The sequence below is a fragment of the Sceloporus occidentalis genome, unplaced genomic scaffold (assembly GCF_023333645.1).
Source record: "Sceloporus occidentalis isolate IW3139 unplaced genomic scaffold, rSceOcc1.0.p SCAF_134, whole genome shotgun sequence".
Lineage (NCBI taxonomy): Eukaryota > Metazoa > Chordata > Lepidosauria > Squamata > Phrynosomatidae > Sceloporus > Sceloporus occidentalis.
The window spans coordinates 631,469-656,907 of NW_028317114.1; the positions used below are offsets into that span (position 1 = coordinate 631,469).

The following is a 25,439-nucleotide window of genomic DNA, read 5'->3' on the forward strand; positions in this document are numbered from 1 at the left end:
TGCCCGCTGTCCCCGATGGCCAGTCCGGGCCTGCTTACAATGATCCGGATCTTACAGTGATCCGGATCGTACAGTGATTCGGATCACTGTAAGATTCGGATCCCTGTAAGATCCGAATCTTTGAACGACTCTCTGCCTTCATTGACATCACTGGAGGCAGGGGGGAGGATTCATAATGAAAGGGGCGGGGCCAATCGTTAGTGTGCCTGCACGGTTACTGGAAAACAGTAACTCCTGTAAGTCACACTGAGTGATCCGAAGATTCGGATCATGAATCGGATCATTTCAGTGAACGAATCGAAATGATCCGATTCACTTTAATGATCCGAACTTCCCATCACTAAGCTCCTACTTACCAGTCCCTCCCTGTAATCACTGTGACAACTGGCCCCGCCCCTTCCTTCTCCAGAACCACATGGCTGTGACACTCATCTAACTGTAAGTATAAAATTAATATTTGGGGTGCTGAAAGTTAGGGGAAGTGGGGGTTAATTTAGGGGAAGTTATAGTTAATGGGGTGTTTAGGGTTAATTTAGGGGCAGTTATGGTTAATGGGGTGTTTAGGGTTAATTTAGGGGCAGTTACGGTTAATAGGGTGTTTAGGGTTAATTTAGGGGCAGCTATGGTTAATGGGGTGTTTAGGGTTAATTTAGGGGCAGCTATGCTTAATGGGGTGTTTGGGGTTAATTTGAGGCAGTTGTGGTTAATGGTGTGTTTAGGGTTAATTTAGGGGCTGTTGTTGATGGGGTCTTCAGGGTTAATTTAGGGGATGCTGTGGTTGATGGGGTATTTAGAGTTAATTTAGGGGTAGTTATGGTTAATGGGGTGTTTAGGGTTAATTTAATGATGAGGACTGAGGGTTAATTTAATTAAATTAATAAAGTTAACTTAAGGTGCAGATAGAGATAAAGGGGGGCAAACTAAGGGGAATCTAAATCCTGGGGGCAGTGAAGATTAACCCAGTACTTATTTATAAAAGTATGGTGTCAGTGTGATGCGAACGGGTCTGTGACTCTATGAGGGGACAATGAGATATCTGGGGGGTATAAGGCATATCTGGGGAGGACGGAGAGACATATCTGGGGGTATAAGGCATATAGGGTATATAAGGCATATGTGGGGAGGGCAGTGTGGCATGTCTGGGGAGGACGGAGTGGTGTATCAGGGTGTATAAGACATATCTGGGGCCACAGTGGCATATGTGGGGGTACAGGGGAGTGGCATATGTGGGAGGCAGCGTGGAGTGGCATATGTGGGGAGGGCAGCGTGGCATGTCTGGGGAGGATGGAGTGGTGTATCAGGGGGTATAAGGCGTATCAGGCACAGTGGCATATGTGGGAGGCAGAGTGGAGTGGCATATGTGGGAGGCAGCGTGGAGTGGCATATGTGGGAGGCAGCGTGGAGTGGCATATGTGGGAGGCAGCGTGGAGTGGCATATGTGGGAGGCAGCGTGGCGTGTCTGGGCTCAAATGTGCATAAATTGGGGGGGCTGGTTGGGAAATAAAGACAAGAAATGCATTTTATCAAAGTTTTTTTTTATTCTGCTGTTTGTATTTAACATCATTTGTTTATTAAATTATTTAAAAAAAAATTTTTTTATCCGATTAATCGATTAATCGAAAAAATAATCGGCCAGCTAATCGATTATGAAAATAATCGTTAGTTGCAGCCAGCCCTACAATTATTTTTTATTTATTGGGAAAAGAGGGAGAAATACATAGAGAGGAGTTTTGCTGTATTAGCGTAGATGCCATTCACCCTTGGTCTCCTGAGTAAGTCTGGTGCTACCCAACAAAACACGTAGATTAAGTGTGGCATAAGATTTATTTATATATTATTAGGGATTTTATGTTTTATTAATTGTATGCTGGTGTCATCATTGTTTCCTTTGGAAGTATCAGTTTGCATGCTGCTAATACAACATCTACTAGTCCTTGCTGACCCTGCTTGCTGACTGTTTGGCATTGGTGGAGAACTAGAATCCTTCCACGACAGAGCCAGCGGCCAACCAACTTCACCAAGCAACATGTCACACAGTGCCACCTTTCCCATTGTCCCTATAAAAACTGTGTGTCTTCCCCAATACCTTTGTTACAATCTTTACTTTCTTGTTGCAGTTACATACATCTGTGTTACGTCCTTGTTACCATACATCTTCATTACCAATGTAACCCTGTGTGTGTTAGCAGTCTTCATCACAGTATTAAACCCTCCATTTTCTTATCAACTAAGCATTTTCTTGTGATTTTTCGAGCTACGTGGATTTAAACTATTTACCCCTAGGCGAAGGTGTGTCGGCACCTGGAATCCCCTTTTCCCAAATATATCCCATTTCCGACAAACTACATATCATTTGACAGCATTAAATATACAGTATTTTCTGTAATATATAAAACTAAAAATTTTGTTGTAAAGATTTCTAGACGGTAAAATTACAAACATGTCTGTTTTCAAATGGACAAACAATGCATTTAAGAATCAGGCATAACCTCCTTAGGAGACATTTTTTAAATAAACCTGGCGCCTAAAATCATGTTACGTTAATTATTTGATGTACCATAGTTTTAAAAACAAACAATAAGTTAATAACAAATTGTGCCCTACCAGCCTTGCTTAGATTGTGGTGGAATTACCCTCAAAAGGAGAAGGCACAGTGGTGGGTATTAAATTTAGCATTTTTTTACTCTGTCCTCTCGTGATATCATACAGGAGGTATTGTACAATATTATGATTTATTCCAATTTTGATGACATATTTTCTGCTAAATCTTAGTATTTTATTATATCTTCTTTTTTAGGACTACTTTGAAAGTTATTTTTCCATTGCCTCAGCAGTACCAGCGGTACCGTGTCTCGTACTGAATTTCTTTCTCGTCAACAGGTAAAATGTACAATAGTTTTAAAAAGTTCTGTTATGTTTGGTTAAGAATGTAATAATGTATGGCAACAGGAAAGAAATAATTATAGAGTAATCCGTATGATTATGCTATCTACGCTATATGTTTAAGGTTAAACAAAGTTTTAGATTGGTAGATTACTATGAATATATGCATTACTACACATTAGTCATATATTTACCTAAATGTAAATCATCTGCCTCATCTCAGTAGTGGTGATGTATATGTATTCATTGAAATCTATTTATTTTGCTGAAGAGACATTGGCAAGAGACTTGCAGTTCCAAATCACCTTCTTCACTGTGATTACGATGTACGGTATTTATTTCTCGATCTCTGCCAACTTTAGTGTATAGAAGAAAAAGAATTCTCACCTAATGATGTATTTTCAGCCAAGTCCAAGGAGGAGACTAAATAAGCCAGATGCTTATGTACACTGCATGTGTTTTTATCTTGTTTTATTTACAGGGTTAATGTTCCTAGCATACCTTTTTGGCCGCCCTACGCCATCTTCCCTGGCAGTGTCTGATAAGAGACTGTGCAGGGTCGGTTTCTTTTCCTCCAGGACAGACAGCTAATTATCTCCCACTGATGGGAGGCATGGGAACGTAGTCACACTGGTATCTGCATCCCCTGAGTTGAGGTTATTAGCATTCTGTCATTGGTATACAACCTGTTAGGCTGAAAATAGATTATTTATTACGCAGGTTAGAGGGGAAGAGCTGTAAATTGTGAATAATGAAGTCTTTGGGAAGCAGCAGTTCGTGTTAGAGGCCAAGTATTTTTCTCACCCAGAAAATAAACCAATAAAAAACTAACTTTTACTTGCTGTTTTAATTGTTTTACGTTAAACTGACAGTATAAAAATGTGTTCCTTAACACACATTGACAAATAGACCACTCCGGTACAATTTTATGTTATTTAACCTTTTCACAGGCTAGATGATCATCTAATATGTATGGGGGTTGTCACTATATTAACCTATTCTTTATACGGCTATTTTAGATCCTAAACATAAGACCCTTTATTGCGATTTAACCAAAGTGGGACTGCTGAGTGCTCTGTAACATCACTCACCACAGAGTTCCAGACTGCCTCTGGAAGCAACATCAGCACAAACACTGTGTGTTGTGAACTTCATGAAATGGGTTTCCATAGTCAAGCAGCTGCACACAAGACAAAGATCATTATTATACGCAATCCCAAGCATCAGCTTGAGTAGTCTAAAGCACACCGCCACTGGAAGTCTGATGGGCGGATATGGGTTTGGTAAATGCCAGGATAATGCTACCCACTGAAATGCACGGTGCCTACTGTAGAGTTTGATGGAGGAGGGATAATGGTCACTGCTGACGTCACCTGGAAGGTCATCGGAGGACCGGATATCCCCTGCAGGGTCTGTTCAGACCCTGCTGGGATATCCGATCGCTCCAACGAGGCACAGATCACAGACACTGTGATCTCTATGCAAGTCTTTGGGGACTTATATAGAGATCACAGTGTGATCGGTGCAGGGAGGAGAGTGAGACACCATGTTTCTCAATCTTTCCCATGCTGAAAAACGAAACAAAGAAAAAAGGAATAATACAATAAGTAATCATTTTTAAAAAACCAATAAAGTGAGCTAAGTGATATCATTGTGACATAACTGGCATTAATACAATTTTCAAGAGGTCCCTAAGACCTCTAACCATACTGCAATGATAACTGCATTTTTTAATAAATAAATAAAACACAATTTTTAAAAAAAAAAAACCTTAAATCCCATTGCCCTAGCACAACATCTACCCAGTATAACCCTCCTGCCCCCGTTCACAACTCCCAAACCCATTAAGCCATAAGCATAAACATTCTACAAATAATGTACACCTTATATTATGTTCCCTAGAAGTGCTGGGAAAGTATGGAAAATCTATATAAATTAGGTATTTCTGAAATCAGGACACCTGAATTGAAAACCTTGGAGGGGATTTTCCATCACTTTACCTAATGGGAAAACATTTAAAAAAAAGTTTTTTTTTTTCTAATTTTTGCTAGTTTTTACTAAATTTCTCATCCTAAATTTTCAGCTAATCATCTAACTATGGTATCAAAAGAAAGCTCTATCTCTCCTTGAAAAAACAATATATAGTTTACATGGGTACACTATTCGCAGGAAAGGAGAATAATCGCTGAACCGACATAGCGCAAAAATGGCAAAATTGCTCCGGGCTTTGAGGTACCAAAAACCCCTGGGACTGAAAGGGTTAACAGCCTAAATATATATTTAAAGGTTTTTTTTGTTTTTGTTTTGGAAGACCAGTATATGCTCCCTTACATAGTAGTATACTATCTCTTATTATTCTTAATACATTTGGGAAAGGTTTTCTAAAATGTTACATTTCTGGTGCGACGTGCACAAGATGATTGGAAACATTTTTTCCATTTTGTTCAGTTTTTTTTTGTTGTAAATTAGAAGGTACCCTGGTGATGTTGTTGTGACTGGGCTCAGTATAATAATTTTTAATGTATAATTTAAAAAAATATATTTTTTAAGAGTTTCTCAAAAAGAAGAGAACATCCTTCTTCTTAGTTTAAAGGCAGTAATCAAAAAGAAGGGAATTATAGTCATACATTCCTGTTCATAGTAAGTATGATCAGCCACCAGGGTCTCTATTGCAATAATCAGTGTTTCTGGAAGTGTTAGTTTGGGGGATTCAAACACTTCTAAGTGTAACTTGTACTCACTGAGCATATTTACACTTAATCTGTAATTATGGAGCCAGCCATGTCGTTAAAAGGCCTAATGTGTCTATCCTATGTTTCATCTAAACAATCCCCCAGTTTATACAAAATCCTTGCAGATGTGCTATTATATCCTAGTTTCCATTTGAACCATGTCTTTAAGTGCAATAGTTTGTCTTAACGTCATATTAAATTACTATAAATAACAATAATAATATTGTTTTTAGTGTGGGCTGTTTACATCTGATCACTTTCTCAGCTTTTGGCATGAATACATTAATTTATTAAAAATACTGGTAGCTAATACTTGTAGTTTTTATTTTTCAAATATTGTAGTTTTTTAGGATGTGTTTATTGTAAAGGTAAAACACTAATTTGCTTTAGGGAAGCTGAGCTTAGCATACCCTTACTAATGCAGCCAGAGCGATCCCTTTTTACCAAAGGAAAAAAAAAATAACAAAAGAAGAACTACCGTATTTGCGACCCGGATTATAAAACGACCACCCAAATGTAAATATTAATTTAGGAAAAAAAGAAAGCCTGAATATAAGACTACCCTATAAGAAGAATTCACATGTAAACTATTTTTTCATATTTAATAAAAACTATGATTGACAAAAATGCATTTTTTTGTTTTTATTTCCTTTTGCCAACCTGCCCCCAGTTATGCACATCTGCCCCCAAGATATGCCTTATACCCCCTATATGCCACTTTGCCGCCCCTGATATGCATTATACCCTCTATATGCCACTTTGCCACCCCTGATAGGCCTTATACCCCCTATATGCCACTCTGCCTCCCTGATATTCCTTATACCCCCTATATGCCACTCTGCCTCCCTGATATTCTTTTTAACCCCCTATATGCCACTCTGCCTCCCTGATATTCCTTTTAATCCCCCACTCTGCCTCCAGGAAGCCCTTATACCCCCTCCCCATATGCCACTCTTACCCTTCCCTGATTTACCAGTGCATCCCTAGACTTCTCCCTGTGCTTCAGATTCCTTGGTGTCTAGTGGGGCAGCCAGTGGAGGTCTGCACGATGTGCGCAGACAACCTCCGCTGCTGTTGACTGCACTTCGGTCGGGACTTCTATGAATGAGCACCGGAAGGTCATGTGATGCAGGCGCTTCGTCATAGAAGCCCCAGAGGAAGTGCTGGCAGCAGCGGAAGTACACCGGCTGCTGGAGAGGAGGATCCGGTCCCCTGCAGCGCTGTGGCGGGATCTGGATCTTAGTCTTGTAGTCAGACCTCTATTTGAGGTCTGATTAGAAGACGACCTTGAATATAATACAATGGTTATTTTTCAGAGCACTTAATTTGCTCTGAAAAAAACCTTGTCTTATAATCGAGCAAATACGGTGTATGGGGAAGAATAATGATGGCTATCCTGACAACAGGAAGTTAAGTTGACTGCCTCCATGTTATATATAACATCGGTTTGTAATGCATGTATATTGCATATATTAATATGAAACCTTTACATATTTTAATTTAGTGCCTAGAACTATAAATTGTAGGATGTGGAAAAGTGACAGATATGCTTTAAATATATTTTTGAACACCTGTGTTAATCTTTGCATCTTTGACCACTCAAAGTTCCAGTGAAGAAGTGGAGTCAAGGCAACTTTGCCCATGAGATCTATCCAGCCCTGGTGCTAATTACCACTTCACATTTTTCGTCCCTGTCTTTCAGGGTTTCCTCAAAAGTCCGGGTACTGTCCTCTTTAGTAGTGATGCTGCTTATTTTCATACTGATCACGATGCTGGTGAAAGTCGACACATCCTCCTGGACACAGGAATTCTTCACTATAACTTTGGTGTCTATAGCTATTCTGTCTGGAGCGGCAAACATACTCACTGCCAGTGTGTTTGGCATCACAGGGTGCTTCCCAATGAAACACTCTCAGTCTTTAATATCAGGTAACTGCATTCAGTATTTTAAGTACAGTATTTTACATGCACTTTCGCTGTTGGTTTCCTGTATTACAATCTTGTATTATATATCTTGTATTGATATTACATAGAATTGCTTCCCAGGTTTCCTCTACTGATGGATTTTGGCAAAAGTGCACCCTACAATTGCAATACAATTACGTATTTGTGTATGTAAATGGATAAAACTACTCAATATTTCCTTGCAATTTCAGTAGCAATTGAACACTATTCACTTACTTTACTAGTGGCTACTCTTTGACAGTTTTTCTAGGTATTACACACACGCGTTTACACAGTTAACTCAGAGATGCACACGAACTGAAAACAAGAGACAGCGCTTGGATAAATGTAAAAACAATATGTTTAATACAAAAGACAAAAAAAAATACAATACATTAAATAAAAAATACAGAGACAAAAAAATATATAAAAGACCTCAATAATTGGGTACAAATATATAAATAAAACAAGAGCAGTGGAGTGATGTTCAGCCTGCCCCACTAGGGGTTAAAACAATGAATATACAGGGAGAACCAAAAAATAAGTAAATATATAAATATACTATGTATATCTAAAAGAAAAACACTTACCACTGGTAATGACTGTGCCTGGCCAGGCTTGCGCCAAAAAAACAAGCAGGAAGCATTTCGTTTGCACTTCCTCAGCTGCAATGGGCGCACAGGGCTTGTCCCATCTTTTAGTAATGGCTACTCTTAAACTTAGCTAATAATGCAAGAAAAGGAGAATGGTTTAGCTGCAAACATAATGCTTTTCAATAGAATGAATATATATTTTTGTTTGGAAATGTGTGCATCTGTAAGGACCCGGGTCTGTGGTCAGACGGCTACCATGACCCAGAGTGCCCAAAGATGGTGTTCAGGAGTTATTGCGCAGTAGGGGAGTTGGACAGGGCCTGGTGCAGTGTGACTGCACTCTCCAGGGTGTTGAGCACCTAAGGTTGTGCAGCCACGTACCAGCGCCCTTACATATCAGAGGATGTTGTCCAGTTCAAAACAAAGTTATATCCTGCAGGCACCCTGGAGCAGGTATGAGACATAGTTCTACAGAGGAATGTGCAGGATGTTGCAGGCTGGGAGTAGGGAAGCTAAGCAGAGTACAGGAGAAACAGAGCGAGCAAGGGGGACAGAGAAAGAAACATAGCCAGACAAGACATACATGTAAAGGACACAACAGAGGACAGGGAACAAGGCAAGGAACACGGGATGGAGTGAGGAGCCGAAATCCTCTGACATTTTTCCTTTAAGCAAGGATAGGATATCTTAACTGGGACATGGGGAGAGGAGAGAGGAACTGAGATACTCAGATGATACCAGGAAGAGAGGGCAAAGGCACATAAAAGACTGACACACATAAACACAAGACTAACCTAGGACTATGTGAAAACAACTGGAGATTCCGTCACATCATATGGCTATAGTATGCTTAACCCACCACTACGCCAAAGTACTCCAATAATCGGTGGGTCCTAACGCTAAACCATGCCTACAAAAGTACTAAACAAACTAAACATTGAATCTAAACACATATCAGAGAGACATATCTTTAGACTGCTGACTGAGACAAACAGAACACACGTATGGGGCACACCTTATAAAGGAAACAGAGCTGAAGCAAAGAGCAAGACTGGAATCAAGGAATCAGAGGTACAGGACAGAGAATAGGGAAATCCAGGAATGGATTACTGCAAAGGGAGAACTGTAGCAAGGACTAGAGAAGCTGTAGCAAGGACTAGGGAAACTGTAGAAAGGACTAGGGAAACTAAAGACGTGCAGCTCTGCAGCCCGTATGGGGTCTGACAGCATCAATATAGAGCCCTGTGCCAGAGTGTTTTCTTAATCCCGCTCCTGCTGAATTTCTGACCCACTCGACAGCATTGAGTCTGAAGCACGGGGGGGGGGGCAAGTCTAGGGATGTACTGGTTAGTCGGGGGGGTTAAGAGTGGCATGGGGGTATAACGGTTTTCTGGAGGCAGAGTGGCATATAGGGGTTAAAAGGGTTATCTGGGGGGGCAGAGTTGCAAATAGGGGCGTATAAAGGATATCTGTGGGGCAGAGTGGAAAATAGGGGGTTAAAAGGCATATCTGGGAGGCAGAGTGACATATCAGGGAGGTAGTGAGGTATAAGGCATCTGGGGGGCAGAGTAGCAAGCTGTGGGGCAGATGTGCATAACTGGGGGGGTTTTATTATATATGAAAAAATAGTTTACACGTGAATTATTATATACTTGTAAAACTTTTTTCCTATAGGGTAGTCTTATATTCCCCCCAAATGAATATTTTTTAGGGTCATCTTATAATGAAGGTCATCTTATAATTGAGCAAATACGGTACTTTATTAAATAAAATGTACATATTTTCACATGCATTTAAACAGCTTAATGGAGGTGATATACACTGACTTCTGTATTTGACTACACCTCACACATAAAGACACTGGTTTAAGTTCAAACCTAAATATGCAGCTATATGAGGAGGGAGGAGCAAACACGCCAAAATTACCTGCAGACTTATAACAAACTTTGTTATAAGCTTGGCCAATTCAAGGATTTCCAGAGCTGTCCTCCTACCCATTTATTTCTTATCCAACCCCTCCTTGTAAATCATCTGGATGCTCTAGCAACAGAAGATAAACCCTAAGGAAATCTGGGATGGCTGATAGAACCTTTAGACTTTCAAGCATTCATTATGTTCCTCTTGATTGATTCCTCTGATACATTTGTCAGTAGCCTGCCTCTAGTCTAGCAATCAGGCTTTGCTGAAATTGATTATGTCTCAAAACCACCGCAAAGTATGAAAGGCAAACTCCAACCATCATATTCACATAATAATTTGTATCATAATAATATGTATCAAAATGCATGTGATAGCTGAGAAGCTTCTTTAATTTTTTGTGGTGTCCTCCTTGAAAATGTATGGGGGGATTTTGCAGAATCCCCCATATTCTTTTGTTTCTCTTTTTCTCACCCCAGCTATATACCATTATGTGTTTGGCTGAAGAGTTTTCCAGACACGTGATAAACAGCTCCGGTGGTGGTTCGGTTAACGCTATAGGGGTTAGTATCTAACTAGACCCTTGTGCACAGAAAATGAGGGGGTGTTCTGCTGCAGTCAAAGACCTTAAGTTAAGTTAAGCCATGTTTTATTTTTTAACAGGTTCAATAAGTGCATATGGAAATACTTTTATATGCATTAATTGGTTAGGGGCTCCCTGCAGGGGCTGGCTTGGCAGGGGGCAATTGTCCCCAAGCCTCTAAACTAAACGGCCGTGGGCCGGCACATGGAGATGCCATTGCAGATGAAGCAGCTGCAAGTTTTAAAGCGGCCGTAAGACCGCCTCCGTCGTCCGCTTAATGATTTTAAAGCGACCAGCTTGTCTGCACCATGTCGCCCGGTGCCTCAGTGAGACTGTTCCTCCCGCCCCTTTGAAGACGCAACGTGACACTCAAGGGGGCAGACTCACACGGAACAGTTCCTCGTGACAGTTAGAAGTCGGAAGAGAGCAGTCTGCAGGGGAACGAAGCCAGCAAAACGTAAGAATTTAAAAATTAAATAATAGTTGGGGTGTTAGGTGGAAGGGGACCCACATTCAAAGGGGAGGTTACCTTGCAACAACAATTAAATACAAAAAGGGGGTATACAGAGCTGGCCTTAAGTGTTCTGGCGCCCTGTGCAGACTACTACTCTGGTGCCCCCTTCTCACTACCCCCCGCCCCTTCTCACTATCCTGCCCCTTCTAACTATCTACTCCCTCTCCCTACTTCTCATTATCCTCACTCACCTTGTTGCCTGAGTCCTGTGGTGGGAGTGGGAGGCATCCGTCTTCCCGCTCTGCCGCGGTGCCGGCATTTGATGTTGAGTCCGGAATATGATGTCATATTCCGGCGCTCAACATGAAATGCCGGCACCGCGACGGAGTCACTGAGAGTGAGGGGTGCCGAGCGGTTGCTGAAAACTTAACGAGCAACCGCTCGGTGCCCCTGCCCGGGACTTAAATTAAAGCATCATTTATTTTTTTTACTTTATTTAACATGAAGGATGTTAAATAAAGTTTAAAAAAAAAAACAAACAAAAAAAAACAATGTTTTTATTTAAGTACTGGGCAGGCGCCCCTGATGCCATGGCGCCCTGTGCGGGCACAAGGGTGTGGGGGGAATACATTAAAACTAAAAGGGGAGGCCTGGCTGGGGCATCAATACACAAGGGGACACACACACAAACAACAAGTGTGGAAGCATTTTTAATCCTTTGTATAGATTAAGCCATACTGATGCAGGTGTGTCTGTTTTGCAGAGCCTGTCCTGGTGTGTGTGTGTTTGGGTGTCGGTTTGGCTGAGACTGTACTGGTGTGTGTGTGTTTGGGTGTCAGTGTGGCTGAGGTTGTCCTGGTGTGTGTGTATGGGTGTTGGTGTGGCAGAGCCTGTCCTGGTGTGTATTTGGTCACCTGTTTCCTGGCACTTTACTGTAGGAATAAATTGAACAATTTATCTAGAGATAAAACTCCCTCCAAAATGTGTAGTCACTTAAGAGGACAAAACTTTCTAGGCCCAGAAATCAATGAGAGGAAAGGTAAAGGTTTCGTGTTATTTACTCTATTTCAATATGCATATTTTATTGAAAAGGATTAGTGGCACTTAATTGTGGTTTCAGGCATCCCGTGTATGATGAACTCCCAATCCTATCACATTACATCAATATGCGTTAGAAAATCAGGAAAAGATGGGCTGATTCGGTGATGCAAAGGGCCACTTGACTAGACTTGCCCCCCCCAGGCCTTAGGCTGCCAGCCCTCCACTGTGACACTGTAGTGTCCCTTTAACAGATTTACTGTAGAACCATTGATCAGTAACGATCTGTCTCACGTGAAGAACTGTCACAATGGAGAGCATTAATTTACATTAGATTGACAGTCTTCTATTGTGAGAACATCTCTAAACAGGTTTCGGTGAAAACTTGCTGTGCTGCAGCTGTGGCCTGGTTTTTTCGGCGATTAAGCAAAGGTTTGTTTTCTGAGGAAGTAAAACTAGCAACGTAAAATTCCAGAACAAAAAGCTTTTCTTTGCTGTGTGAAGCAATACCACTGTTCTTTGCATACAATCACCCCACTCCATTCTTTCAGTTTATTAACCCTTTAATCTGACAGAAGCTCTTTGCAGTGAGCTTTCTGACTAATGATATTCACATGATTTTCATTATTTCATTAAATGGGCAGTTACACCAATCTTATAATAAAATAAGAACATTTAACAAAAACATAATATGTTTTTGGTACAATGCACCCTCCAAACTAGAGTTTCTGACCATGACGCCATAAACAACAAAACTGGAGCAACACAAAGTAAATTAACCATATGTTATGTTTTGTGTAATGGTGTATATATATATAACACCTTAGCCGTTAACCCTATATACTTGTCTGGAATAAAAAAACAAACTCATAAAATAAAAGCTCAACTCTCATTGGAGTCCTCTCTGACCTGTACTTTGCTGGTCCTCGCTAATAAGCCTGACTTCACCTTCCTGCTAGATGCAGTTAAGCTAGATGCTGGAACTAACCTGCCAAACTAAACACGTTTTGGTATTGATGCTTTTAAAAAAAGAGTTGCTGCTGGGTGCTTAAGTTGCCCTGGAAGCACAACACCCCCCCACTTCTTTTGCCTTTGGGGAGTGTGTATGTGCATGTCTTGCACCTGCTGTTGGCTGCTTCACGATCGTAGTGAGATAAAGTCCTGGGCTGCCACTTTGTCTGAAAAGCAAAAGTAAAACTAAAAAAAAAGCCAGGGGGTTCCTCCTGGGGTATAGTTTTACTTTTGCTGTAAATATTTTATTATATCTTTTCATGTGACAACACTGAAGAAATGACACTCTGCTACAATGTAAAGTAGTGAGTGTACATTTGCTGTCCCTTCAAATAACTCACAACACAACCATTAATGTCTAAACCTTGGCAACAAAAGTGAGTACACCCCTAAGTGGAAATGTCCAAATTGGGCCCAATTAGCCATTTTCCCCTCCCCAGTGTCATGTGGCTCATTAGTGTTACAAGGTCTCAGGTGTGAATGGGGAGCAGGTGTATTAAATTTGGTGTTATCGCACTCACACTCTCTCATACTGGTTACTAGATGTTTAACATGGCACCTCATGGCTAAAAACTCTCTGAGGATCTGAAAAAAGGAATTGTTGCTCTACATAAAGATGGCCTAGGCTATAAGAAGATTGGCAAGACTCTGAAACTGAGCTGCAGCACGGTGGGCAAGACCATACAGCAGTTTCACAGGACAGGTTCCACTCAGAACAGGCCTCGCCATGGTTGACCAAAGAAGTTGAGTGTACAGCATCATATCCAGAGGTTGTCTTCGGGAAATAGACGTATGAGTAAACAATGTAAAGTAGTGGGTGTACAGCTTGTATAACTTTGCTGTAAATTTGATGCTCCCTCAAAATAACTCAACACACAGCCATTAATGTCTAAACCTTGACTTGTAACTTGCAGAAAAGCATAAACATATTGGGTATTTCTAAACCCAGGACAAGTATTAGTATCTAATATTCTAATCACAGCAGCATGTGCCATATGGACAGTACCTAGGAATATCAAATCACAACTTAACTTACTCACTGAGGAACTAAGCTTCCCGTTTTTTCTTAAGTCCATCTTAAGAACCACAACAAGGATTCACCTCTTCTCCTCTTCACATACCTTTGATAAAGCCTCTATGTGAAACATGTTAATTCATCTGGGAATTCCAGTGGATATTAACTTTTTAATTATAGCTGTATTTAAATGTATTGTACAATTTGTGTTTTACATGAATTGTAACTTTGTACTTAAACTGGATAAAAGCTCTACTTATCTTTGGCGCTAGCATCTACCACATCTACTACATGTCCCTAAAAGACAGAGAGCAACATATGGTGTCATTCCAGCAAGGGTCACCAAGGGGGCAGGTACTGTCACTGCCCAGGGCAGCTTCTGTGCACAAAATACAGATACATCATCTCCATGGGACATCACAGTGTCACAATATACATCGAATATGTTAAAGATTTATTTAAATGTTTTGTTACTTTGATTCCTGCTTTGACATCTTTCCTATATTATAGACATTTCTTTCCTTAAGGTGTATTCACTGCAAAGAGAGTTAAGAGTCTTATGTATAACTAATGCAGTCAAATCTTGAAGGTCATCTCATCAGCTTTGCTGTGCCCTAAGCATGGTCAACATTGACTTTTTTGGAGAAAATATCTTAGAGATTTTTACCCCTTCTGCCCTTTGCATACCGTGGCATACCGTGTCAGCATGAAGGCGTTAGCTTAAAACCCTATAATGATCTTTATCCAACACGGAAAGTCTGAGGCAATGGGAACCGATGCAGAGCCCTCAGTGTCAGAATTCTTGTGCAATCTCCTATATATGCAAGCCTTTGTATGGGTCTAAAATGGCTGGTTGCTATCATGCCATCAATAGTACAAAAAAAGAGTGCCTGCATGTCACCAATAGATTAGCTACCTGGCACGCAGGAAGAATTGTCTGATTATTCGTATTTGAGTTTGTGGACTACAACTCCTATGATGATGAGGGTGAAAGTTATAGTTCATAAAAGCAGGTCCATCTGCAGTCCAGAAAGGGTACTTTTGTGAAAATGTATATTTTCTCCCTAGACTGTATTGCTATATTATGTTTATGGTATTTAACACATTAGCTTGTTTGAGCTTACCTCTTGATTGTGTAAGTCAAATTATGTTCTATACTAATTGTTATGTCCCGTTTACATACAGCGCTGTGGAATATGATGGTGCTATATAAAACAATAAATAATAATAATGTTAAGTATGCAATCTATATCAGAGATTGACTTGAAAAGCCTACCATGAGTACTAGTAGGAAGTTTTAACATATGTTCTGTTCTCTACCTGCATGTGCACCTCAAATCCTAGAGATACAGTAATAGTTGTATAAATGTGTAAGAATTAGGAGCAGGCATAATCTGAAGTGTGACAGTTCCTCTTTAAATATCAAGTGATTTAACCACGAAAAAAGGCCCACAGACGTGCATCTCCTTCCAGTCATCCGTGTGCCTTATTTAATTACATATTTTCCCTGGATCTGTACTATTTGCATATTTGATAAGGTTGTGATACATTCCAATGAATGATGAGTCCCCTGCAGGATTTTACATGGTAGTATTTTTTCTTCTTTTGTTTTTCTGTCTACGTTTGTCATGTTAACAGATACTTTTGTTATTTATTATTTGTAAATGTCTCCGTGGGGTAAATTAAAAAAATTATGCATTCGTTTAGGACCTTGCTATGCTTTATTTTAACCTCATGCCATTTATTTTTTTCTTTTTTGTAATCATGAGAGAAGTTCTTAATTCCTTAACAATAGTGACTTAACGACATAGGTGTATTTACTTACAAGTAAATTGTAGGTGAATCGAGAAATATTCTCGTATATATGAGAATATGAAAATCCTCATATATATGAGCTTCCTAGAAAACAAATGTAAATGGTAAGGGTTGCCACATTGTAACTTAGCCTTTTATTGTCATATTTTGGAGTTTGTCTGGTTTTCTATTATCCCTCCGTTCCTAAAGCACTTCTTGATGAGGGACAGGGAACTTTGAGGCACACTCTTGTAACATTCTTCTATAACTGTTTGCCTGTTCCATTTTAAACTGACTGTGTTTACTGTTAGCAAGCATTAGATGGCATTGCAGAACATGAATGGTTAAGATAGCATCCAAATTCCTTTATAACAAAGGTAGCCAACAGGCACATCTCCAGCCGATGCAGGACTGCGTCTTCCACCTAGCAAAATGCGCACTCATTTTCTTTCAGGATGCTACCTGAGCGGCGTGAGGCTGAGGAACCCCTACTTTTTAGAATGGTTACCCAATTTCATCAATCATATGTGGTTGCACTTCCATTACAGCAGTATACACAGGTCACTAAATATAGCAGAAATGTGTAAATGGTGATGTTACTGTGACTTGAGCCTTTTATTTCTCCCATCTAACATAATGATCAACAACACTCATATAAATATAAATAGTTTAATAAACACTGCAGGCTTCATCCTCTTGGTACACCAGTGTCACCATGTTTTGGCTGAGGGTCTTTTTGAAGCCCCAAGGTTCAATGCTTTGTTAAGAAAAAAAAAAACCAAGTAAAAATGGTGCTCGTGTCCATAAAGGCAGCCATCAGATAGTCCAATCTTCGGGTGTCGCACTCCATAAAGAGTTGTGTAGGCTTCTTCCTTCTCTCCCCCAAAAAATATTTGGAGGATCCAGTTCCACCGTGGCCACTTTCAATCAAGGCTTCAGCATTCTTAGGCCAGGTATCATTACTAGCTGGTGCTATTAATAGGTGACTGGTTTAATTGTGCTCAAAAATAATACTGTGCCCCTTCTACATGGTGCAAATTCTCAGGCACACACCCAGACCCTGGTCAAATCTGGGGCTTCATAGCACTTTTAGCCTATAGGCCAGAGGGATCTGTCTCCATTGGAGACATCACTAGGGTCGGTATAATTATTACAATTATTATTATTATTATTTACATTATGTTTTGTTACACTAGCCACGAGAGGCTCATCATTGGACAACCTGACTTCTCATGTATCAGTGGGGAGATTCCGACTAGTCATTTGGGAACTTTTTCTTGAGGTTATAGTACATTTTAAGGTGGTTACTATGTTGCTTTGGAATCCTTAACATTTTTTGTCTTTAAAGTTCTGTATTTTCTAACTAATTATACCATCACATACATACTTTCCATTGTGAAAACTAGGTGGATTTAATTGTTCCACTTACAATGCACTTCAGTAAAACAGAAAGTGGTGCCAAAAATATCATAACATTATCTTTCCAATTTTAAAGACCAACTTAAGCCTTCTCATAAATAAAATTATCTAGCTTGTTAGCGTTCTTAGAATTGGAACAGTCTTACTGAAGCTCTGTTGAAAGCTTTTACTTGATGTTTATTTCAAGAGAAACTCCTAGCACTTTATGCGAGTAAAGCAAGTTATGTAGGCTTTCGGATACCGAAATGACCATCTGACTTGAGAATACAAGGGTTGGGTTTGGTTACTAGGGTTGGTCATTCATATTTCTTAATGAAGTCAATGCCTCTCTTTAGTAAATACACTTCTTAGTTGTGGAGATAAGAAGAAACACTTAATCTTATTAACTTAATCGTGTTCCACCTATTCTAATTTTGAGACTTTTGTAATTAAGTGCAGCATCGGATACATCATACCTAGTCTTGGGTTCTGTGATCAGAAAAAAAAATTCTTCCCAGAAAATGAAGAAAAATGTATTCCATTCATATTTTTTTAAAAGAAAGAACATTTAGAAGAAAAAATGAGATCACATCATTTTTATTTTTTGCTTAACATACTTGGAAGTGTTATTTAGGATTAATTTAGAACAGCTTAACCTTAACCCCTAGGGTGCCAGCTACTTAAATTGTACGTAGCTTGCAAAGTGAAGCTTTATGGCCATCAATGTACACCGTACAATCCCTCCCGAGGCTGATCAGCAACCTTTAGGTGCTGGAAATGCTGCCCTATGTGGAGGCCCTTGCCCTTCATGTGAGCTTTCAGGAAATATATAGTTTTATTTATTTTTACCAATAAAATTGAATTTATTGTACCTTATTTTTTATAAAAGAAGATTTTGTGTTATTATCAATATTCAGTACATGTTTACAAAAAATCTATACTTAAGTCTACAAATATTCCATAAAAATACTTTTCCTAAAGAATCTTGGTTATGACATTACTGCACATTGTATTCATCACCAATATCTAGTAGAAAATCTGTTTTAAAAAAAAAAATTTGCAAAATGGTACATTTATGAAACAAAACAAACAATCCACATAAAGACCAGTAGACAAGTGAGTTCAGTAACATCTGAAACAAATACATTGAAGTGATACATTGTAATAGTTTTTCATCATAAATCTGCTAATCTATATAAAATACCTTGTTTTTGACTGCTGTATCTGTTCTCAATAAATTTACCAAGTCTGTCAGAACCTCTACAGCCATAATGGTCTTGTAAAACAATACTTATCCAGGACGGTTCATAAAAATAAATGAGCTGTGTATCTTGGCCATAAAGCACAACAGCATCGCTTTGCTTTCAACACAGAAAGGTAAACACCACTAAAACAAGTACTGTATTGACATGAATATAAGCCTAGTAATCTTCCATTATTTTATTAATCATAAAAGTAATATTCAGCCTGGAATCAAAACTTTACTAGGTTTCACTGTAAATCAATAAACCCAGATCTAACTGTGGACAGCCGATAATGGGGCAAAATGGTCTGGTTCCCAATCCATTTGTCAGTGTCTACACACTGTAAAGTCCACTCCCGATTTTGTTTGTGGCCACTTATGGGCTGTAAAATGCAGGCTCAACCTAGATCCCGGGCTTTAAGATAACATACCAACTTTTGGGGTGCCCAAGAAATGGCCTGTGTTGATTGGTTGGTGGTTGGCAAGTAGTTAAGCTATACAGTTAGTGCTGGGGGACAAGATTTTTTTTTATTGTTTGGTACCTGGTGGTGTCCTTATTTTTAGTTAAAAAATAAACAAACCCAGAGCATTGAAATGCCTCTGTTTGTCCCAATCCTGGAGTCCTTTAAGGGCGCATGAGGTCCTGGATAAAGTCCTACCAGGACTGGTGGCTTACCAGTGCATATGCTCTTGATCTTAATACAAAATTAACAATCCTAGTTAAACACTTGAACCCACTTGCCGTAGGCCCACAGCGTCAACCCAAGTCTGCAGTCAAAGAAAAGCATTATTGGATGTTTCTAAAAGGTGAATATGATCATTCCAGCACATTGTGATTATTAGTCTATTGGTATGATCTGTCAAGTGCCTCTAAATCTGTTAGTTCCAAACTTGCTTTTCTCTTGCCACCTATAGTGCATTCCTAATTTGTGCAGTAGTAATGTAAACACTGTTACCTCCCTATATAAATTAAAAACCTAAACAAATCTCTGTTATAGCTTGCTGTTGTTTCTGCAATAAATATTACACTTATTAATTATTCCTCCTCTGAGTCTGCATCAGCTCCTTTCCTATGGTTCTAAGCACTTTTTTTTTTTGCTTACAACAGAATTAGGTCTAATTAGTTATAATTAACTCCAGTGACAGGCAAAGAGAAATCTAATTCTCGGGGCTGTCATTAACAATCACAGGCGGGGGAATACAAAAGTATAAGCAAATCCTGAAGCATGCCAAATGATTTTTGATTAAGTGGAAGAGAAGATGAGAAGATCTTGTTTAACCATTTAATACCCATTGTAGACTGTTGCACGTTACATTGTTGAAATTGTTAAACTTTACAAATGTAATATTTAGAGCCATCTACATGTCTGATGTTGAAGCATTTTGTAAAACTGAAAAATTGCTTTTCTAAGCCTAGATTAACATTTATGTTTGTTTTTGATAACGTTTTCAGATACATGTACATCCTAATTGTTAAATGTTCTTTTTAATAGTGATTCATAGTGTGATTCCCAAACTATCACAAGGAACAACTAATTTGCATATGATGATGTCACAGGGAAATGAAACGGGCTACTCTGTTCATTATCAGGATTTATTCAGTGAAAGGTTGACATCACAATCATGGTTGCATGCAATTCCACTCTAGCAATTTGCATTGACCAAAAACCTCAAGGTTCCATGTGCATACCTAAATGTGTACATTTTGAGATCCGTTTAATTAGCTAGCTCAGCTGGAGGGTATAGAGTTTCTGTTTCCACATTTCCACGTTATTTTTTCAATAGGTTTCTTTGTAGATGTGACTGTGTATTTTTGTTGATTCACTATGATTATATCAAATGTACTCACCCCACATACATTCTGTGTTCAGACTGTAGATTAAAATGCTACAAGGAATGAATAAATGTTACTCATGGTTGTGACACCTTTATTTTCGTCCTTCCACATTCTAACTGAAAATTACAGCTCTATGTGTTTTAACTAATTACCCTAACTATGATAACTGCTAGTGTCTATTATGCTTCATTTTGGTAATCACCTATTAGCATTAACAGACATTGCAGTTTAGTAATAACTCCCCTATAATCATGTATTTTCTTGCTCCTTTGCCGAGGACATTATTGAAATGGTTAGCGTCTATAACTGTATTAATCGTCAGCCACGGCTTCTTCTTCTCAGAGTCCCATAATTAAGTGTTGCTTCACCGCACCAAACCTTAATTAAAAGTACTGCTATGTGCACTGGGTTCTTTCAAGGTCATTTTCGGGCTGTGATTATATTTTCAACTCTAATGCTTGCTTAGCTACATGTTCACATCACATAGCAAAGCATCTCATTCTGCCTTATGTAGCATGGCCAGGTGTGTTTTGGAATTCATGGATTGGACCTTAAAGGGGATTTATTCTGTTTGCAAAATCCTATATTTTGCAGTTCAGTACCCTAGGGGAAAAAAACGCAGAATGTGGATACTGAAAGCACCCATCTTAACGTCATGTTCTCAGGATTTGTATTACCGTATTTGCTCGATTATAAGACGACCCTGATTATAAGACGACCCCCCCAAATCTGAATATTAATTTAGGAAAAAAGAAAAAGTCTGAATATAAGACGACCCTATAGGAAAAAAGTTTTACCAGTAAATGTTAATTCATATAAACTATTTTTGTAATAAAAGCTATGATTGAGAAAAATATTTTGGTTTTATTTCCTTCTATTTTCCAACCTGCCCCCCCAGTTATGCACATCTGCCCCAGAAATGCCTTATACCCCCTATATGCCACTGTGCCCCATGATATGCCTTTTAACCCTCTAAATGCCACTGTGCCCCATGATATGCCTTTTGACCCCCTATGTGCCACTCTGCCTCCAGAAATGCCTTATACCCCTATATGCCACTCTGGTATTTAGAGGGTTAAAAGGCATATTATGGGGCAGAGCGGCATATAGGGAGGTTTTAGGCATTTCAGGAGGCAGAGTGGCGTATAGAGGTTAAAAAGGCATTTCTGGAGGCATTAAGGGGGTTAAAAGGCATTTCACAGAGCACTCTGCCTACAGAAATGCCTTATGCCCCCCGCCCCCCCCAAACTTACCGGAGCTTCTGAGTCCCCTGTCATGTAGCCGGGGTAGCATGTAGAGCTCTACGCGATTCGCGTACACAACTTCCGTTGCAGCCGGGAGGAGGTGCGGCTAGCAGCGGGGGTTGTCTGAGTCCATCGCGCTGACCTTCCCCGACTGTCAGAGAGAATTCGCCGCACAGGTGCCGCACCGGTCTGGGGAACTCTGATCTCTGACAGCCGGGGAAGGTCTGCGCGATGGACTCAGACAACCCCCGCTGCTAGCCGCACCTCCTCCCGGCTGCAACGGAAGTTGTCTACGCGAATCGCGTAGAGCTCTACGCGAATAGGGGACCGGGGACTCAGAAGCATCGGTAAGTGGGGCGGGGGGGGCGAGACAGGAGGATCCAGGTACCCTGCAACTCTGCGGGGGATCTGGATCTTAGTCGTCTCATAGTCAGACCTATTTGAGGTCTGATTATAAGATGACACCGATTATAAGATGAGGGGTAAAAAAAAACCTTGTGTTATAATCGAGCAAATACGGTATTCCTCCCATTGATACAATACCTTATGTGTGTTAAATTCTGCCCTGTTCGAGTTCTTCTTAAAACACTGGAGAAAGGAGCACAAAGAAAGCAATCATGGACAGATTTTGTCCCTTAACAAGAAAAAGAAACACAAAATGTAGAATGTTTTTAATAAGTTAGTTTATATGTTAAAAGCTGTGAAGGGGGTGGCTCTCCTTTAACCACATTTTTTCTATTTTATTTTTACAGGTCAGGCAATGGGTGGCACAATTAGTGCATTGGCAGCAATAGTAGACCTGTCAGTAGCATCTAACGTCACAGTCAGCGCATTTGCTTATTTTCTCACTGCAGATGGTTTTATTCTCATATGTATTATTGTGTACCTGATTCTTCCCAAAATGGAATACTCTAGGTAATACCATTATTGCTATTATTATCATTGTTATTATTTATATAGCACCAGCAGATTTAGTAGCACTATTACAATGAGGGCGAATCTGGCATATCGAGCAATTTTCAGCCTGTGACCACAGGCTGGACATGTAGCGAGTGTATCTAGCTAGTGGCCACACGTATGTCTTTGGTGGCTGCTAGTCTTTAACTCTTCTGTCCCCTATAGACATGCTTGTACGTCCTAAAATGCATTTAGTTAAGCCCTCCTGTGTTCCAATGGCATATTGTGTTAGCTAATCCAAGTTTAAGTTTAAAAGGAGAATCGATCATTAGAAAAACCTTTTGCAATTGTTACAGCTTGAAGTTTCCTTAAATACACCTAAGTGACCCCAAACCTTTGTATATATATTAGATTATGCTGGTTTTCTTATTCAGTTTCTTAGTTCACAAACTAATGTGCTTTACATATATATTTTTAAAATACTGTTTTCTTTCCCCCCTCAGTTACTATATGAATATTGCTGAACGAATACCTAACGCTTTACCTGAGAGTACTAGCCAAGCAGATGATGTTTCCATATCCACATCAAACAAGAACTCTCCTCCAATATTTCCAATCCTTCAGAAGGTTTCAGTGCTTGCTGCTTGTTTGTTTTATACATTTTTTATAAGCATTATTATTTTTCCAGCTATATCTGCTGGTATTGAATCTGTGGACAAAAGTTCAGGTAGTGTCTGGACCAATAAATTGTTCACCCCACTAACATGCTTCCTTGTATATAACTTTGCTGATTGGAGTGGACGGCAGATCACAACATGGATTCAGATCCCTGGACCAAAAAGCAAGCTATTGCCTTTGCTTGTTTTGCTCAGAAGCATATTTATCCCCCTGTTTATGTTCTGTAATTATCAGCCTCGAAAACACATTTACACTGTACTCTTTCAAAGTGATGTCTATCCTGTTGTGTTCATCGCACTTCTTGGTCTAAGCAATGGTTACCTCGGAACATTAGCGATGGTGTACGGTCCCAAACTAGTTCCAAAGGAACTGTCCGAGGGCACGGCCATTATGATGTCCTTTTTTTTAAGTGTAGGTTTGGCTGTAGGATCAGCTTTTTCTACACTAGTTCATTTAATATAAACTATTCATAGTGGAATGCCTCACATTTCTTCTTTAGAAGGATGACAAACAAACATATTCTCTCTCCTAAGACTTGAAGCTTAACCAGCACTAGATTTAATTTAAGCAGGATATTAGAAATGATCAGTGCATTCCCATTTGGCAAAAAATGAAATACTGTTTTATTTTTTTATTTAAAATGTTTTAATCTTTTTTTGATGTAGTATGTACGTCATTGTTTAAAACCTGTACATTGCATCTTGTTGCTTCATGATGCAGCCTCTTATAGATTTGTGTAAAACTTGTAATGTCAACAATGATTTGTATGATTGCTCTGCATACAGCACCACATGATATGTTGAAGTTTTACAAAGAAACCCATAATGCTGAAATGTATTATATGTGTTTCAACATTTTAGACCTTTTACTGCATGGAAATAAAATGTTTTCTAACCTATTCATTGATATATTAGGGCATTGTAAAGTATGTCATTTTTAAGTCACATAACCAAAACAAAAATTCTAAAATCAATATCCAAAACATCCCACCGACACATGAATGTCTAGAAATATGGGGATTTGAAGGACATTGAATATACACCACTTACCACCACTGTACTAGCAAACAACCAGGCAGGTCCACCATGAAATGTTACTAAATGTGAGTTACCTCAAAATAAACATAGAAACATACTAAAGATAGTAACATTATGGTTGTGGTACGGTTATTTTAAATAAGTATTACTCTAGGCAAATTGGAATGTGAAATAGGCTGAGGTAAAATACAGCAGGCATTATTAAAACAGTCCAAAGTAGTTTTGATAGAACAGAACACAAATGTTACTAATCAAGGCTGCTGAGACAAACTACTTTCTGACCTTCTAACTAGTTTTAATAACTTCATTATAAGTGTTCAGTTCTAAAAGTTATGGAGTTATCTTCCTTGTGAGCTTTACGAAAATCTTTCATGAAGAATTCATGATTTTGAACCTAAGAAAGTGAGCTGATAAAATGCTTTTAGATTAATATTCTCCATCTAAAAGAGACACAGTCTTCTTTTTCTGTTAATGGCACAGGTTACTTATTTTTTTCATAGAGCCAGTACAAGAGAATGAAGCCCTATTCTTAGGAGCTTACAATCTATTAGGAGATTGAGGAGGAAAGAAACCTAGAGCAGGAACTTCCAAATACCCTGGTTTAGGAAGGACTCGGATCCCTCTGTTTTATTTTTCTTCCCCTCATGGCTCTCTGTCTAGGTCCTCAAAATGATGGATAAGTGTACCACAGTGTTTAAGTCACAATAATATCTATATAACAAGTGAAGTTTATAAATGAATCTGTGTAAATGATACACATTATACTTCCAAATACCTTAGTTCATGACACTAATAGCTATCATGATGTCATAGGTCATGTCATAGAAGAGTCTTGGTAAAACTCTTACCAAGCATTTAACCAGTGCTTCAAATGTATCCTTCTGTGGCCATTTACTCCTGTATAAATTTGGAATAAAAACATCCATGGTTGATGGTTTTACATAATTGCATGACAATAATGAAAAATAACACAGTTTAAGATTACATCATGTTTGTGATTGTTCTGTGGTTTAATCAGTGTGTATCTTTATGCAATACGCACCTTGTTTGGCATGTATACATATTGCTTATGTACTTATGGTCAATTTACAGCACATTTATTCTTTCAATAAAAAAAAAAAAGAGTTAAAAAATTAAGAAA

At 39.1% G+C, this 25,439-nt stretch overlaps 1 protein-coding gene across 1 annotated transcript in view; it reads left to right on the forward strand.

Annotated features, from left to right (window-relative positions):
• Nucleotides 1-23,723, forward strand: part of LOC149281343 (equilibrative nucleoside transporter 3-like) — a 52,283-nt gene extending 28,560 nt beyond the window's left edge. The window contains exons 4-7 of the mRNA XM_089499392.1: nt 2,798-2,880; nt 7,318-7,544; nt 22,439-22,601; nt 23,087-23,723. Of these exons, the coding sequence (XP_089355518.1) occupies nt 2,798-2,880; nt 7,318-7,544; nt 22,439-22,601; nt 23,087-23,723 (1,110 nt within the window). The remainder of the gene's footprint in view (nt 1-2,797; nt 2,881-7,317; nt 7,545-22,438; nt 22,602-23,086) is intronic.
• Nucleotides 23,724-25,439: the final 1,716 nt, after the last annotated feature.